The sequence below is a fragment of the Mustela erminea genome, chromosome 10 (genome assembly GCF_009829155.1).
Source record: "Mustela erminea isolate mMusErm1 chromosome 10, mMusErm1.Pri, whole genome shotgun sequence".
NCBI classification, from domain to species: Eukaryota; Metazoa; Chordata; class Mammalia; order Carnivora; family Mustelidae; genus Mustela; species Mustela erminea.
The window spans coordinates 59953150-59966815 of NC_045623.1; the positions used below are offsets into that span (position 1 = coordinate 59953150).

The following is a 13666-nucleotide window of genomic DNA, read 5'->3' on the forward strand; positions in this document are numbered from 1 at the left end:
AGATTAGCCATCCGGCTGAAAGAGTGGACAGATTTTTCTCCGAGATTATGAAAAGATAATCCCAAAAGCCAATCCCCAAAGGCACTTAGGGGAAATGCAAAAGCAAAGGCACATGCATCTGGGACTGAAGCGTAGGTGAGGATATGTTAAGAGTCAAGCGCCTCAGCCCATTCTGACAGCCTCTCAGTTCAGCTGTATGTGCTCCAGGCCCTCCTTTGGTGGAAGCAGCCGTCAGAGAGGAAAAGGTGTTCGTGTGGAAGGCTCGGCCACCGTGAGCCGGCTTCCTTCCGTCGAGGCACACACGGCCCCCACGCGTGTTTTAGACGTGGGCACGCTGGCCACACGCCCGTGCGCCCGCCCCGCTCACCTGGCTCCACTTCGTGCCATCCGCTGGACTGACTGCCGCTGCCCGGGGAGCGCCCTTGGCCTGTGTAAAATGGCTCTTCACCAGGACTGTCCATTTCATCCTCCACAGACTTGAGGCGCTTTGTGGAGCTGAAATAACAAATGGGGACATGTTTTAAAGCCATCCAAACCACCTCTCTTGGATAGCGCATCTCTGGTGGAAAGAAAGCCAAAGGAGGAAGCAATTGGGCAACTTGGGTGTAGCTCTAGGACTCTTTTTAGGCTCCTGTTCAGTTGAGTGAGTCACTGGATGTGGAACAAAGTCTTGGGTCTGTGTTGTTCCAAGTGTCTGGGATTTTGATTTTTATTGTCCCTCAAGTTGCTGCTGCCACATCCTGTTCCTTTCTCCTTTGAGGAACTGGGGGCCTGGCTCCTGCTCCTGTCTCCACCTGGAAATGTCTGCAGGAAGACTGCATTTCGTGTCTCCTCAGGCAGCAGTGGGGACCTAGCCAGCAGCAATTTCCCTACACATCACTCAATCCCTCTGGCACCCCAGGAAGAATAGAGATCTGGGTTCACAGCCCTCCAGAAGAGCTTGGATTGCTTCTCTCTCTCTCTCTTTTTTTCCCTAAGTTTTCTCATCTTCCACTTGGATCTGTTCATTCAAAAAATATTTGCTGCGTAGCTGCCCTAGTCCAGATTCTGATGGAGATGCTAGAGACAAATACAATGATCCAAAGAGATAAAAATAGGGGGAAGGAGTACATTTCGCTCTGAGGAAGAATGGCCCAATCCTTTTTAGGCCCTTCCTCTTTTGATGGCTACACAGAGGTCACGAAAATGAAGTTCTGGGTATTTTTTTTTTTTTTTGGAGAGGTATGGCTGGGAAATTCCAGCGTTTCCTCTAGTTGAAGGGCTGAGTTTTCCTCCCAAGCTGAGGCTTCAGGAGTGAAAAGACAGTGAAATGCCATGTTGCTAATATGTTCTAATTGTCTTAATTGATTATGTCACTAACATGCTACCAGAATGAATAGATTTCATACCTAGTGGGAATGCCCACTGGGAAATCTCTTCCTCGTGTGTCAGGGTACAGACTTTTTAATATGTTTTCATTTATTAAACACCGTGCTGTGTCTCTTCTATGTGTTAGGTGCTGTGCTAAATGCTGGGATATCGAGATGCATCCGACATGGTTCCTATCTACATGGAGTTCACGGTCCAGCAGATAGAGATGCAGAGGCAAATAAAATTGTGCAAAAGAGAAATGTAGGTATTATGATGAAAGCACATACAGGACACAGTAGATTTCATGATGAAAGAAGAAAACAATGATATGCCTGGAAGGTTGGGAAAAGCTTCCTGATGGACAGAGTTCCTGAGCTGTCTGTATGGGTAAGTGTCAAGAAGACAGGCATAAGGAAGAAGAGGGCACGGAGAGGCTGGCTTTTGGTTGAGGCACCACTCAGGCAGCCATTTTTATTTCAAGATTCTAAAATCCTTCTTTATTAATTGGCAAAGTGTCACCAACTCAAGTTTCCCCGCCCTTGCCACATCAGCTGTGCCCCAGGACGCCCTCACGATGCACAAACTAAAGGACTAACGTTGTGTGCATCTGGGGCGTTCCAGGACTCGGCAGAGCAGCACCCGTTCTAATCGGAATGCTCGTGTAACGCAGGTTATCGGATACTCTGAACATGGCTCCCAGGAGGGAGGGGTGTATCAGGCAGAAGCAACATCATGAGGAAGGTACGAAACATGCAGAGAATTGCCAGCTGTGTCAGAGTGAAAGAAGGGGGTGGAGGTGATAGAAGATGATACAAATCCGGATTTTATCCTGTCGGCCATGAAGACTCCCTGAGAAAGTGTCAACAGGGAGTGACATCAGAGCTGATTTCAGGAAGTCCACTCTTGTAGGCATGCAGATGGTGGCTTTGGAAAAGCAAAGCAAAAAGGAGGAGATGGATCCTAGGAGCAGCGAGACAGTGAAGAGGCGATGGCTGCAATTCGAATAAGCAAATGTGGAGGGCCCAATCTAATGCAAGAAATTCTATTATTAAAGTTGGTATTCCAGTATGCTTTGCCTTTAAGTTCTGGTCTCATTAAATCCAGACCACAGGAAAGCAACATATCTGTAGCATGCTAGCTTAGTACCCAAAGGAAAACCTTTAATAGCGTATTTTATGTTCTTTGCTTGGCGTTCCTTGAAGTTCAATGAAAAATAGCCACTTGGAGAACTTTTCTATAATTTATGAAACTACTTCGAATAGAATTTTTTTTTAAGATTTTATTTATTTATTTGACAGAGATCACAAGTAGGCAGAGAGGCAGGCAGAGAGAGAGAGAGGAAGAAGGCTCCCTGCTGAGCAGAGAGCCCGATGTGGGGCTTGTTCCCAGAACCCTGGGATCATGCCCAGAGCCGAAGGCAGAGGCTTTAACCCACTGAGCCACAGGCACTCCCTAGAATTTTTTTTTAACAGCAGGATGTTCACAAAAATTCCTTCCAATACATAAAATCAGAAAAAAATACGATCTCTTTGCATGAAGTTCCATTCTTTCCTTTTATCAGAAAATGCTGCTTCTATAACCTCATGCTTCCCCTTCTTGCCTAGGCAACCAGGAATCTCAGGATTAAATGTAAGGTACAACTCTTGGGTCAGGCTCCTGATAAAATAATCTCTCCCATTTTCCCATATGGTTTCTGGCTTCTCTATCTATATTTAATATAGCACCTGATGTATTTAAAACTTGAAAGCCACTTGAAACCATTTTGGAAGTTGGTAGAATACATGCTAAAACAAATATGAATATTTCCTTTATGTTTCCTGGCAAATAAAAGGCAAGACCTCTATGTTCTGATGGGACTGTGTGCTCTGTAGGGAAATCACCTTCTTCTCCTTCTTTTTTAAAAATCTGTAGTGCCTACCACAATGTTTGGCAAATAGCAGATACTCAAAAACTGCTGAACTGGGCTATTGACTTAGAAACAGCCATATGAGTACTTGCGACAGGCATCAGCCCAAGTGTCACGATTCACTGAGATCTAACACAAAAGGCCAACTCCGTGGCCTATAATTCTTCTGTTATTAATTTTTTTTGAGTTTCTAAAGTTTTTGATTTCCTTGGTGTCCTCTAAGAAAACGCAAATATTCCATGAACTTGCTAATCCTCAAGGTGAGAGTCTGTAGATATTAGCTCCCATCTTTATTTGAAAGCAAGGACTTTTCCGAGGTTGATACAGGATAAATGTCTGGAGGGTGGAGGGACAGCGTGGAGGAGAGAAAAAGATCCAGGAGTGAAGGAAGTTAGAGGTGCCAGGATGGACATGTGAAGGCTTCCAAGACAAAGTTTACTGACCTCACAAACCTGACCGGTGATTTATCTTGATGAAATTCTTTGGGATAAAAAAGTCTAACTTTATCCCAATTTTTACACAACCCCCTCTGTGATTTTAGAGATGTTTACCACCAAGGGGAACAGCACTGAAGTTAATGACTATCCATCTCCTTTATTTTTTTTTTCTTTTAACTTAGACATGAATCAGTCATTGATTATGGTTTCTCGCTCTTGACTTTCTAACACACTGATTCCATTCTCCCAGAAACCCTGGAGGAAAATAAGAAAGTACTAGTAAGATCTCTACCTAAGAGAAAGCTAAGTACTCTTTTGGGGAGAAACACACCATCTCTTCCTGCATGTGGAATTGGTTGTATTCCTAGCAATTGTCCTAGAAATTAAGGTAAACTATCACCTCCATTCTAAATACTTGTTTAATTCTGATGATATGCAAGGCATGGAAGCCTTACCTTGCACCCACAAATCTGCAAAATGACTCTTTCCTGAGTGTTCGTAGTACCCTGAACTGAAAACTTCCATTTACATATCAGTCTCTACCATTAGACTGTAAGGCTCATCTTACCTGATGTTATACTCACAGTGCCTAGGACAATGTCCCTGTTAAGAAATGTCTGTTGCAGGAGGGGAGGGGGGTGGGGGGTTGGGTGAGCCTGGTGGTGGGTATTATGGAGGGTGCGTATTGCATGGAGCACTGGTGTCATGCATAAGCAATGAATTTTGGAACACTGAAAAGAAATAACATAAAATAAAATACAATGGAAAAAAAAAAAAAAAGAAATGTCTGTTGCCAAATTGGAGCATTTACACACTGTCCTCTATGGGAATTACCGTCCAGATGGGGAGGCAGGACGTGTACAAATCTTAAAGATGGTAACAGTAATTCAAGGTAGCACACCCTAAGAATCGAGGAAACATAGGGATAATAGATATTCCTTTTAGGGGGATTCATGTTCTATCGTTTCTTACTGAAAGAGTAAGCCCCATTCCTAAGAGGATTGAATGCGAAAATATCATGTTTTTAAAGCTCCAGCACACTTGAATTTGACTGTAGACTGTGCCATTTACTAGCTCTGTGACCTTGGGCAAGTCACTCAACTTCTCTGGCCCCTGGGTTGATCCACTGTTAACTGGCAACACTGTCTACATGGTAAAAGTATTATGAAGATTAAATCATATCCGGGATATAAAGCAGCTAATACAGTGTCTGCTACAGACCACGTGACCGATTAATATTGGCCCGGCATGAACAAATATTGATTGGTTGATGAACTTTTCTATATGTAAATCTGCAGTATTCTTCTGGGCACATTTTCTAACCTGTACACAGATAATTCTGCTGAGTCTATATATTTAGAGAATAATTAAAAAAAAATAAAACCCATCCTAGGAGAGCCTAATGAGAGTAAAACAAACATATTACCAAGTTATTAACTACTGCTGCTGTTTATAATTAGCTCCTTATCAAGATTAGTTATTTGCAGAATATGAGAATGACAGTAGCCTTTTAAATGACATTAAAAACCAGGTTTCCACTCACAGAATCACAACACAAGGCAACAAAACAGCTGGAGAAGTCAAAAGGATGGGGATGGGGGGTCAGGAGAGGAGGGGAGACATGGACTGTTTGGGATGTCCATGGTACATGCGCAGCACACATATGAAAAACAAACAGCCCATCAACTTTTAAATTAATCACTGCCCACAAGTATTTGCAAAGCTTTTTCATGTTGACTGAGTGCAGTTACGCACAATGTCCCCTCCATCAGCAAACATTAAAAATCCTCAAAATGTATTAACACCTGAATGAAGAATCTCATTCTTTCATTATAAATGTACTTTGGATTTCAGACTTTTTTTTTCCTGAGGATCTGATACTATAAGGAACTAAGGGGAACCCTTAAACAACGTGAAAGACGAGCGTACGATCTGGCGGTTATATTTAGGGAATAACTGGTATTTAACTGTTTTCAAGGTATTCGTCATGACGAAGTGGATTCTCTCTTTCCGTAATGCTGGTTAAAATATATAAAGTCAAGGTAAGATGGAGTCGCCACCAAGGAAAATTTCTATAATCTGGTCATTGTTTTAAATCATAAAACTCCAGGGCTTGCTTGAAAGGAGAATATACCTTTGTGAAACGTTTTTCTGCAAAGTACACAAACATTAAAGATCGTTCTGCACCATTCTTTTCTTTGTTGTCACAGTCCAGTGCTAAAGCCAATTTGTAAAAGAATACTGTGGGTTTAATGCCTAATCCCTTTCCTTCTGGTACCGGTTATCTAGAGGCAACAGGATCTTGCAAAATGCTTCATTTTGATTTGGGCTTTGTGACCTCAAGGGGATCCAGAACCCCGGAATCCTTATCTGGTTGTGCTTTTCCAGCTTTACTTTTTTTAAAGGTCTCCTGGGGCAACAGACTTTATGAGCCAGCCCCGCCCTGCCGCAGGACTGCATTCACTTTTGTGACCACACACCTAGATATCAAGTAGGTTTTGAGTCGCAGGACAGCTCCAATAGCCTGGATTTTGAGATCTGCGAGGGCAAACGCCCTGGGACTGCGCTGTAACGTCTGCTGGAGGCACCGGGACCGGAACCGGTGTTGCCAGTGTCGACGTTTTGCCACACAAGCCAAAACACATGCCTCCTCCTCCCCAGTCAAACTTGTCCTTAATGTGCTGAGAACAGGCTGTGTTTATCATGCATCCTTTCTCTAGGCTTTGCTCCGGGCTTCACCCCACGCAGACACTATTCCTTTTCCTTCCCACCTTGCCAACTTGAAACCAACCTTTACAGCTGTATGCAAGTCAATCTTTTTGGATAAAGCCTTCCTTAACTATGTGTGGCCTATGCCATACAATTTAGCCCATTGTTTTCTACCGTACACACACACACACACACACACACACACACACACACACACAGACACACACGTATATTTCTGCAGCAGGTGCATTTGCTTTCTCTTCCCAATAAGACTAAAAGTCTGCTGGGATTGAACACGCTTCTCTAGTATCTGCTACCAGTACACTCACATTGCAAGTGCCTTCAGGCTCAGAGACAAAATGAAGGTGTGGAACTACAAGAGCCACCCATCAAATTACCTGGTAGAGGATGTGCTGGGTAAAGACCTCCTCATTGCTCCCGGACTCATGCTGTAGTAGGAAGAACTTTCCAAATCTGAGAGAGAAAAATTTGGGCCAGTTCCTGCAGCTATTGGTGCTAGAGAAAAAAAAAAAAATTATGTTCTGTGAATAAAAGATCAATGACAACATACATTAGTGTTGCATATAACACATTTTATTTCTGAATTTATACAGGAAGCTTATCCAAAATAATCAGTAATGAACTCTGACCTCCAAAGAATGTTGAGAACAAAAACTGTCTATGCCAGAAAGACTCTGTTTTATAATGCACCTTTCGTCTTTTCTCTTTTTGTAATGGCAAACTGTCACCAAGGTTGCAACACTCCCAGAGGGTTTTAACGAAAAGACCTCCGAGTTTTGCTCTGAAACTTTTCTTGAACGACCAGCCAGATCATTCTCTGGGCTTTCCTAACTTTGCCTGATCCTGACTGCTTTTGCTCATTGGTATTTTGGAATTCATACTGAACTGCAAATTCATCTTTCCGGGCTACCCATTCCCAATCTCCTGCGATGAGAAATGTGTGATCTCTCCTCACTCTGAACCGCCTTGGTGCCTACACACACCTCCACTTTATTTGGGAGGCAGGGTCCTCAAACCAGGGTTCCTGAGCCACACTTCTTCTAAGTAAAGTTTTACTGTAACACGGCCATGCCCACTTATTTACAGATGGTCTCTGCTTCCACACTGTCAAGGCAGAGACTCGTGGCCACACAGACACTGTAAGGCTCACCAAGAACATACTTATACACAGGAATTTTCCAATGTCTGGCTTAAGAGACTATTAAAGATAATTGATTATATGTGATTTTCAGAGCTGACTATTGTATGAGATGTCATTCCCTGTATTATTTTTTTAAGGCCTGGACCCTCCAGAGACCTTGTTGACAGTAGCAGCTTCACAGATATTTTTGAATGAATAAATAACACCTACCACTCTGATAAAACAATGCTGTGCAAAGTTAGTGGTACAGCTGTAGGAGTGGAAATAACCTCGTTCTTTGAAAGGTTATGCAAAAGCAGGAGCAATAGATTCATATATTATTGTATTAAGGCACTGGTTTCTGAGTTAAGCCCATATAAGTGGATATATAAATAAATTAAGTAGAGGCTAATATCCATAAGAAGAAAGGATAATTAGGAATCTCACGAACCAGGGATTTTCATTCTTTCAACAAATGATCACTGCTATTGCCAAGAACTGTGCTGGGTGTGGAAGACGCTTAGATGGAAGACATGGTCCCTGCCCTGGACAGCTCTGGAGGGAAGGTTGGCAGGTTATTTTCAATACAGTGTCATAAGTCCTTTGCTGGAGTTATTCTTAAGTTGATATGGCCACATAGAAGTGGGTATCTAACCCAGCTGGGGAGTGAGAGGTTCTGGGAGTAAGAGGACCTCAGAAAACATGATGCCTGGGAAGATGTTAAAGGGACAAGTTGGAATCACCCAATGGAGAGGAACAGAGGCATGCTAGGTAGGGGGGACAGCATTTATAAAGGAGAGAGAATATAAAATGAAAACTGGATTTCTGATAACTCGGTGTGCTGAAATATACAGTACATGGAGAAAAGATGGGAGGGCTCAGGTCAGGTTACAAAGGGTCTTTAGGAACATGAATTTCTTTAAGGAACCTGACTTTAAGTCCAGCAGATTCCCAAGTTTGTGAGCTACTGAAGTGCTTGTCACACTGTACTAACTGCAGACCATCGGGGTTATACTGCTAGCATCTACTATAACCCCTGACACCAAGAGGCAGGCAGTAAGTACTGGTCACATGGAATGATTGGTAGTTGAAGGAGAAGCAGCAAAATATAAGAACGTATTACCAAACTTGCCTTCATAACCTAGAAACATCATCCTCTCATGAAGATAGGCATGGGGGACAAAGGAGTGGCCGTTGAAGAATATAATCAGTAAAACCATAGAGGCCAGTGGAGTCATTTTAAAAAAGGTAAGTGGGGGATGGGTCTGAACTCAAGGGTTGAAAAGGGAGAGCCTAGTGTAAGCAACTTAGGAGATAAACTCAGGGAAATGTGTTGACTTCTTGAGTGTAGTAATAACAGAAAAGGGCGCATATGGGATGATTCCCAGGATTACTGCTTGGGCAAGTGGGTGAATTGTGGTACCATAAGAAGAGTCTGGAACTGAGGAAGGGTAGGAAGGGATACGTAATACCTAAGAATAAACACTTAGTTGTTTGATTACTAGCAACAGCTAAACCTTAATCATAGCTGTCACTGTATAAAAACAGTCACTGCTAAGAAATGGAAAGCTCTGAAATTCACATACACTTTCTGAAATTCAAACCTATCTCTTAATGACAGGCTGTAATGGAGGAAGGGCCTTTAGGTCCAAAACAAATGGTTGAGCTTGACAAGTGTAAACAGAGTTCCAGTGAATGATTTTGCTAGTCCTTCCCTAATTTACTTTTTCTATGAAGTTTATTTGCATAGTTTCCCCTTTTATTTCATAGTGTTTTATGGATGCAATAGGCTGGGGTAGGTGGGAAGGAGATTACTTCCACACATCAGCCCGCATCCCTCTCCGCAGTCAGCGTAGAGCAGGCACGTATTAATGATACAGACTGATGTCTGTGCCTTCATGGAGTGTACAGAGTCACACCTCTCGTTAACTCAGGAAGAAGGATGAGGCTGATAGGAGTTGAGGGTCTGGATTTAGATGTTCTTTCTAAGTTCTAGGATGAGTTTCGGGCCTCAGCGGAATGGCACAGCGGCTTCATTCCCGAGCACCGGCAGAAGTGCACAGGCCTTCCTCACCCCCTTGGAAGAAAAGATAAAGGCAGGTATGAGTGCACGACCTGGCTGGACTGAGAGGAGAAGTCTAGGGCCCTGTGCCCAGCTGCACTCACACCTCACATTCTCTTGACCACGTTGTACCACGGAAAAATGCCTTCTGCCTTAATTATCTTATTAAAATGTTGAAGGGGCCAGAACCAGTGAAGAAAGGAAAATACAGAGTAAATGCAGTGTGCACATCTCTCAGAGAGATTGAAAAACGTAGTGATCCGAAGGGGCACGTGCACCCGAATGCTTATAGCAGTAATGTCCACAATAGCTAAACTATGCAAAGAACCTAGATGTCCATCAACGGATGAATGGATAAAGAAGATGTGGTATATATATATATATATATATATATATATATATATATATATATATACACACACACACACACACACAATGGAATACTATGCAGCCATCAAAAGAAATGAAATCTTGCCATTTGCGACGACGTGGATAGAAATAGAGGGTATCATGCTTAGTGAAATAAGTCAATCGGAGAAAGACAACTATCATATGATCTCCCTGATATGAGGACGTGGAGATGTAACGTGGGGGGTTTGGGGGGTAGGAGAAGAATAAATGAAACAAGATGGGATGGGGAGGGAGACAAACTGTAAGTGATTCTTAATCTCACAAAACAAACTGAGGGTTGCTGGGGGGGAGGTGGGGAGGGGGAGAGGGGTGGGGTTATGGACATTGGGGAGGGTATGTGCTATGGTGAGTGCTGTGAAGTGTATAAACCTGGCAATTCACAGACCTGCACCCCTGGGGATAAAAATATATTATATGTTTATAAAAAAATAAAAAATAAAAAAAATAAAGATGAAAAACAAAACAAAACAAAACCCAACCCACAGAAATGTTCCTTTGCTTGCCCCTATGTTTACTTCCTATGAAGTTGAGCACCCTGGGCTTGTAATCTAGCAAAATGCTTATCGGGTGGGCCGGCGGCATTGTTCTGCTTTCTTCTCCAAGTGTCCGTTGAAGTTATACTGAGTAACTTCAGGGCTTCACAAACTGCTTATGTGCGTCTCCGATTTTAGGACATTGTTAAATTTCTGAGATGAGAAGGGGTCTCACAACCTGGGTTAAAAAATCCTAATAAACCAGTGACCCAAACTCTGCATTCTTCCAAATGGTCTTGTCAGGAAGCACTCCCTGGTACTGTCCGTGTGTATGCATCGTATGAAGGTCAGCCGATTGCAATGGAATCGGAGTCAGTGATTCTGTGACAGTTACAGAGAAAGCCCCATGCCTGTGGGGAGGGTATTCTCAGGCTCTCTCATCTGGAGAACAGGAAGAGCCTGAGGGAGATATCTGAGAAATATGGGCTTTCAGCAGGTTTTCCTGAGCACCAAGGAGCATTTAATTTCTTATATCTAACTTCATCCTCAAAACAACCTCAAAAGTACCTCTCCTAAATGAGAAAAACTAATCAGTCCCCAGATGAGGTTAACTGGCTTGCCATGGACTGCAGAGAGGCAAAAAGAGGGAGGGTCAGCATTAAAAGTCAAGGGTGTCTGTCTCACCCCAAAACCTGTTGCTTTTCTTATCCTACTAACCTGCCTCTTGTATTCAATATATTTGCCTTAAACGTCAGATGATAAAAAGGTAGACAGTGTCTCTGTCTCACAGGGTTTACTACAGAGTGGAAGGATAAAATAATACCTGAAATTCTAATTCGATGCTGAATGTGTTCACTCTCATAGGCAGAATGCAAAGGGTGTACTAGAAAAGTTCAAAGGAATGAGAAATCCTATTGGCTTGTGGGATCAGAAAAATGTCTGATTCCAGGAGGGGTTGGGCAGCGACGCGATGGCTTCCAGGACGGGAGGATTTAAAGAGGCGGGGAAGAGGAGGAGGGTTTCTAGGCAAATGACAGAGTATGTGCATAAGTTTGGAGGCAGGAAGTACAATTAGGGATCTGGGGGCTCCAAGACGGTTTCTGAGGAGGGAAGTGATCATTGCTGAACCGGAGAACATTAGTATGACAATAGCCTACAGACCGCACTAAAGGGAACAAAGGTGGGGAAATCAGTTGGTAGGTTGATGGTGGAGTTTAGAGAAAAGGGAGGCCTCCACCATGGTGTCTGGAAAGAAAAAGGCATTTTCATGGTGGGTATCTGTCATCTTCGGAAACAGGTCCCAAAGATCTATGTCCGGTTGTCCCAAGGAAAGGGCATACACAAGCAAATATTTCATACCATCCCAACAAATATGAAATACCCATAGGATACATAAGCCGATGTATAGAACCCAAGGCGCTTCTTAGCTAATAATGGTAGGAATTCCTTTTTGCAAACGAGGGAACTAAACGTTGTCAAGGGTTAAATGATTTAACAACATCTGCCCAGGACATCATGCTGGGCTTCTGAAGCCAGACTAACAGCCTGCCTGTGTGTTCCAGAGATTGCGTAGCCACTGCCCAAGGTGGTGATGTTAAGGAAGGACTGGACCAACCATGCTTCCTGTCTATTCCATATACTGCAAAATCTGATTTTGTTCCACTTGTACTTGACTCTAGGCTCTATCGTTCTTAAATTATCTCATCCATGACATATTCTCCCCCACCAGATTGAGTGTGTTTTGAGGACTGTAAAGACAGACAAGACATCCCAGGACACCGAAAACATGCTGGTATGGGCCTGGGCATGACCATCTAGGGTTTCAGCCTTGCCAATAACCCCCTGTGTAGCTGAAGTCTTTTAAACTCTTTGGGCCTCAAAATTCCCATAATAGTTGTCATAGAAACGCAAACTCACCACCAATGCCAGGGCCATCACCACCACAGTAACAAGAACCAACATTTATTAAGCACCATTTATGGGCCAGATGCCGGCCTGAGTCCCCTAAACACATAATCTCATGTAATCCTCACCACGCTACCAGGGAGGAATTGAGGCACCAAGAGGCAGAGTAACGCCCTTAGGCCACAAAGTCAGAGGGTCATACCAGATGACCTTTAGTCCTCCAGATCCGACAGCCTTTTGTGTGTTCCTAAACAGCTGGGCGGTTTTGTATGATGATCAGTACGACACAACAGCTGATGATCCATAAATATGCTCTGAATGAAGGAGAATCTGTAATCGCCTTCTCCGTTTGCCCTCGGCCCCCCAACTTCACACAATGCAAAATGACACTCAGGAATCAACAACTCTGCATGAGCAGTGAGGACTGGTGCCTCACCTTTCTTAAGCAGTGTTACAGGGAGGCACACCTGACGTTTTTGTGATTCTTGTTTCGCGGAGGAGTTTTTCCTCAAAGGATGAACTTTGGGGAATGGTCTTGGTGGATATGATTTCTAAGCCATTTGTCCTCCCACTCCCTTCTTTCCTGTCATGAGTAGAATGCAGTCTTTGTGTCATTTCTTAATAAATGGTTTGCTATTAAGGCATCATTATTGTAATGTGGGCTATTGGAAGAAAGGGGTTACTGCAGTAGCCAACCCTCTTAATGACCTGCTCTTCTGTACACATTAGTAGTTGGATAAGGTTGTGGTTATTGAACTTCTGCCATCCACCAGAGACAATCTGCTCAGGCCTGTGTTGTTGGAAAGAGAGGGTGATGGAAAAAAAAAAAAAATTCTGTCCAAAATTTCAAGCTACTCTGCCTGGGAGATGACAGTATACCGAGTTTACAACTTGTCCAACAGGAATCAGCAGGGAGTGTTAACTCAATGACTAGTGTGGCCAGCCTTCCGCCAACGGCACATATTCTCTGAGAGCCTACATCCAGTGGAATCCGGCAAATATTCACGGAGCACTTTTCATGAGCCAGGTGCCGGAGATCCATCAATGGACAAGACAGATGAGGCCCCGTGCTCTCGTGGGGCTCCCATTTGAGAGAGTAGGGATCTGTGGGCTCCATGATGGTTTCTGAGGAGGGAAACCTTCCTCAAATTTCCACGGCAGCTGAGGAATATGGCCACATGGCCAACGGGTATCCCTCAAAAAAGACGACTGGGATTTACTACTTTGTTTTCAGTTTATAAAGTAACTATGAAAAAATAAGAGAAGAATATT

General features: G+C 43.4%; 1 protein-coding gene across 5 annotated transcripts in view; it reads right to left on the reverse strand.

Moving 5' to 3' along the window:
* Nucleotides 1-13666, reverse strand: part of NFIA (nuclear factor I A) — a 364677-nt gene that overhangs the window by 97006 nt on the left and 254005 nt on the right. For all 5 annotated transcript variants that reach the window (XM_032303341.1, XM_032303340.1, XM_032303342.1 and 2 more), the window contains exons 5-6: nucleotides 6801-6918; nucleotides 368-495 (exon numbers count right to left, since the gene is read on the reverse strand). In XM_032303341.1, coding sequence (XP_032159232.1) covers nucleotides 368-495; nucleotides 6801-6918 — 246 coding nt within the window. The remainder of the gene's footprint in view (nucleotides 1-367; nucleotides 496-6800; nucleotides 6919-13666) is intronic.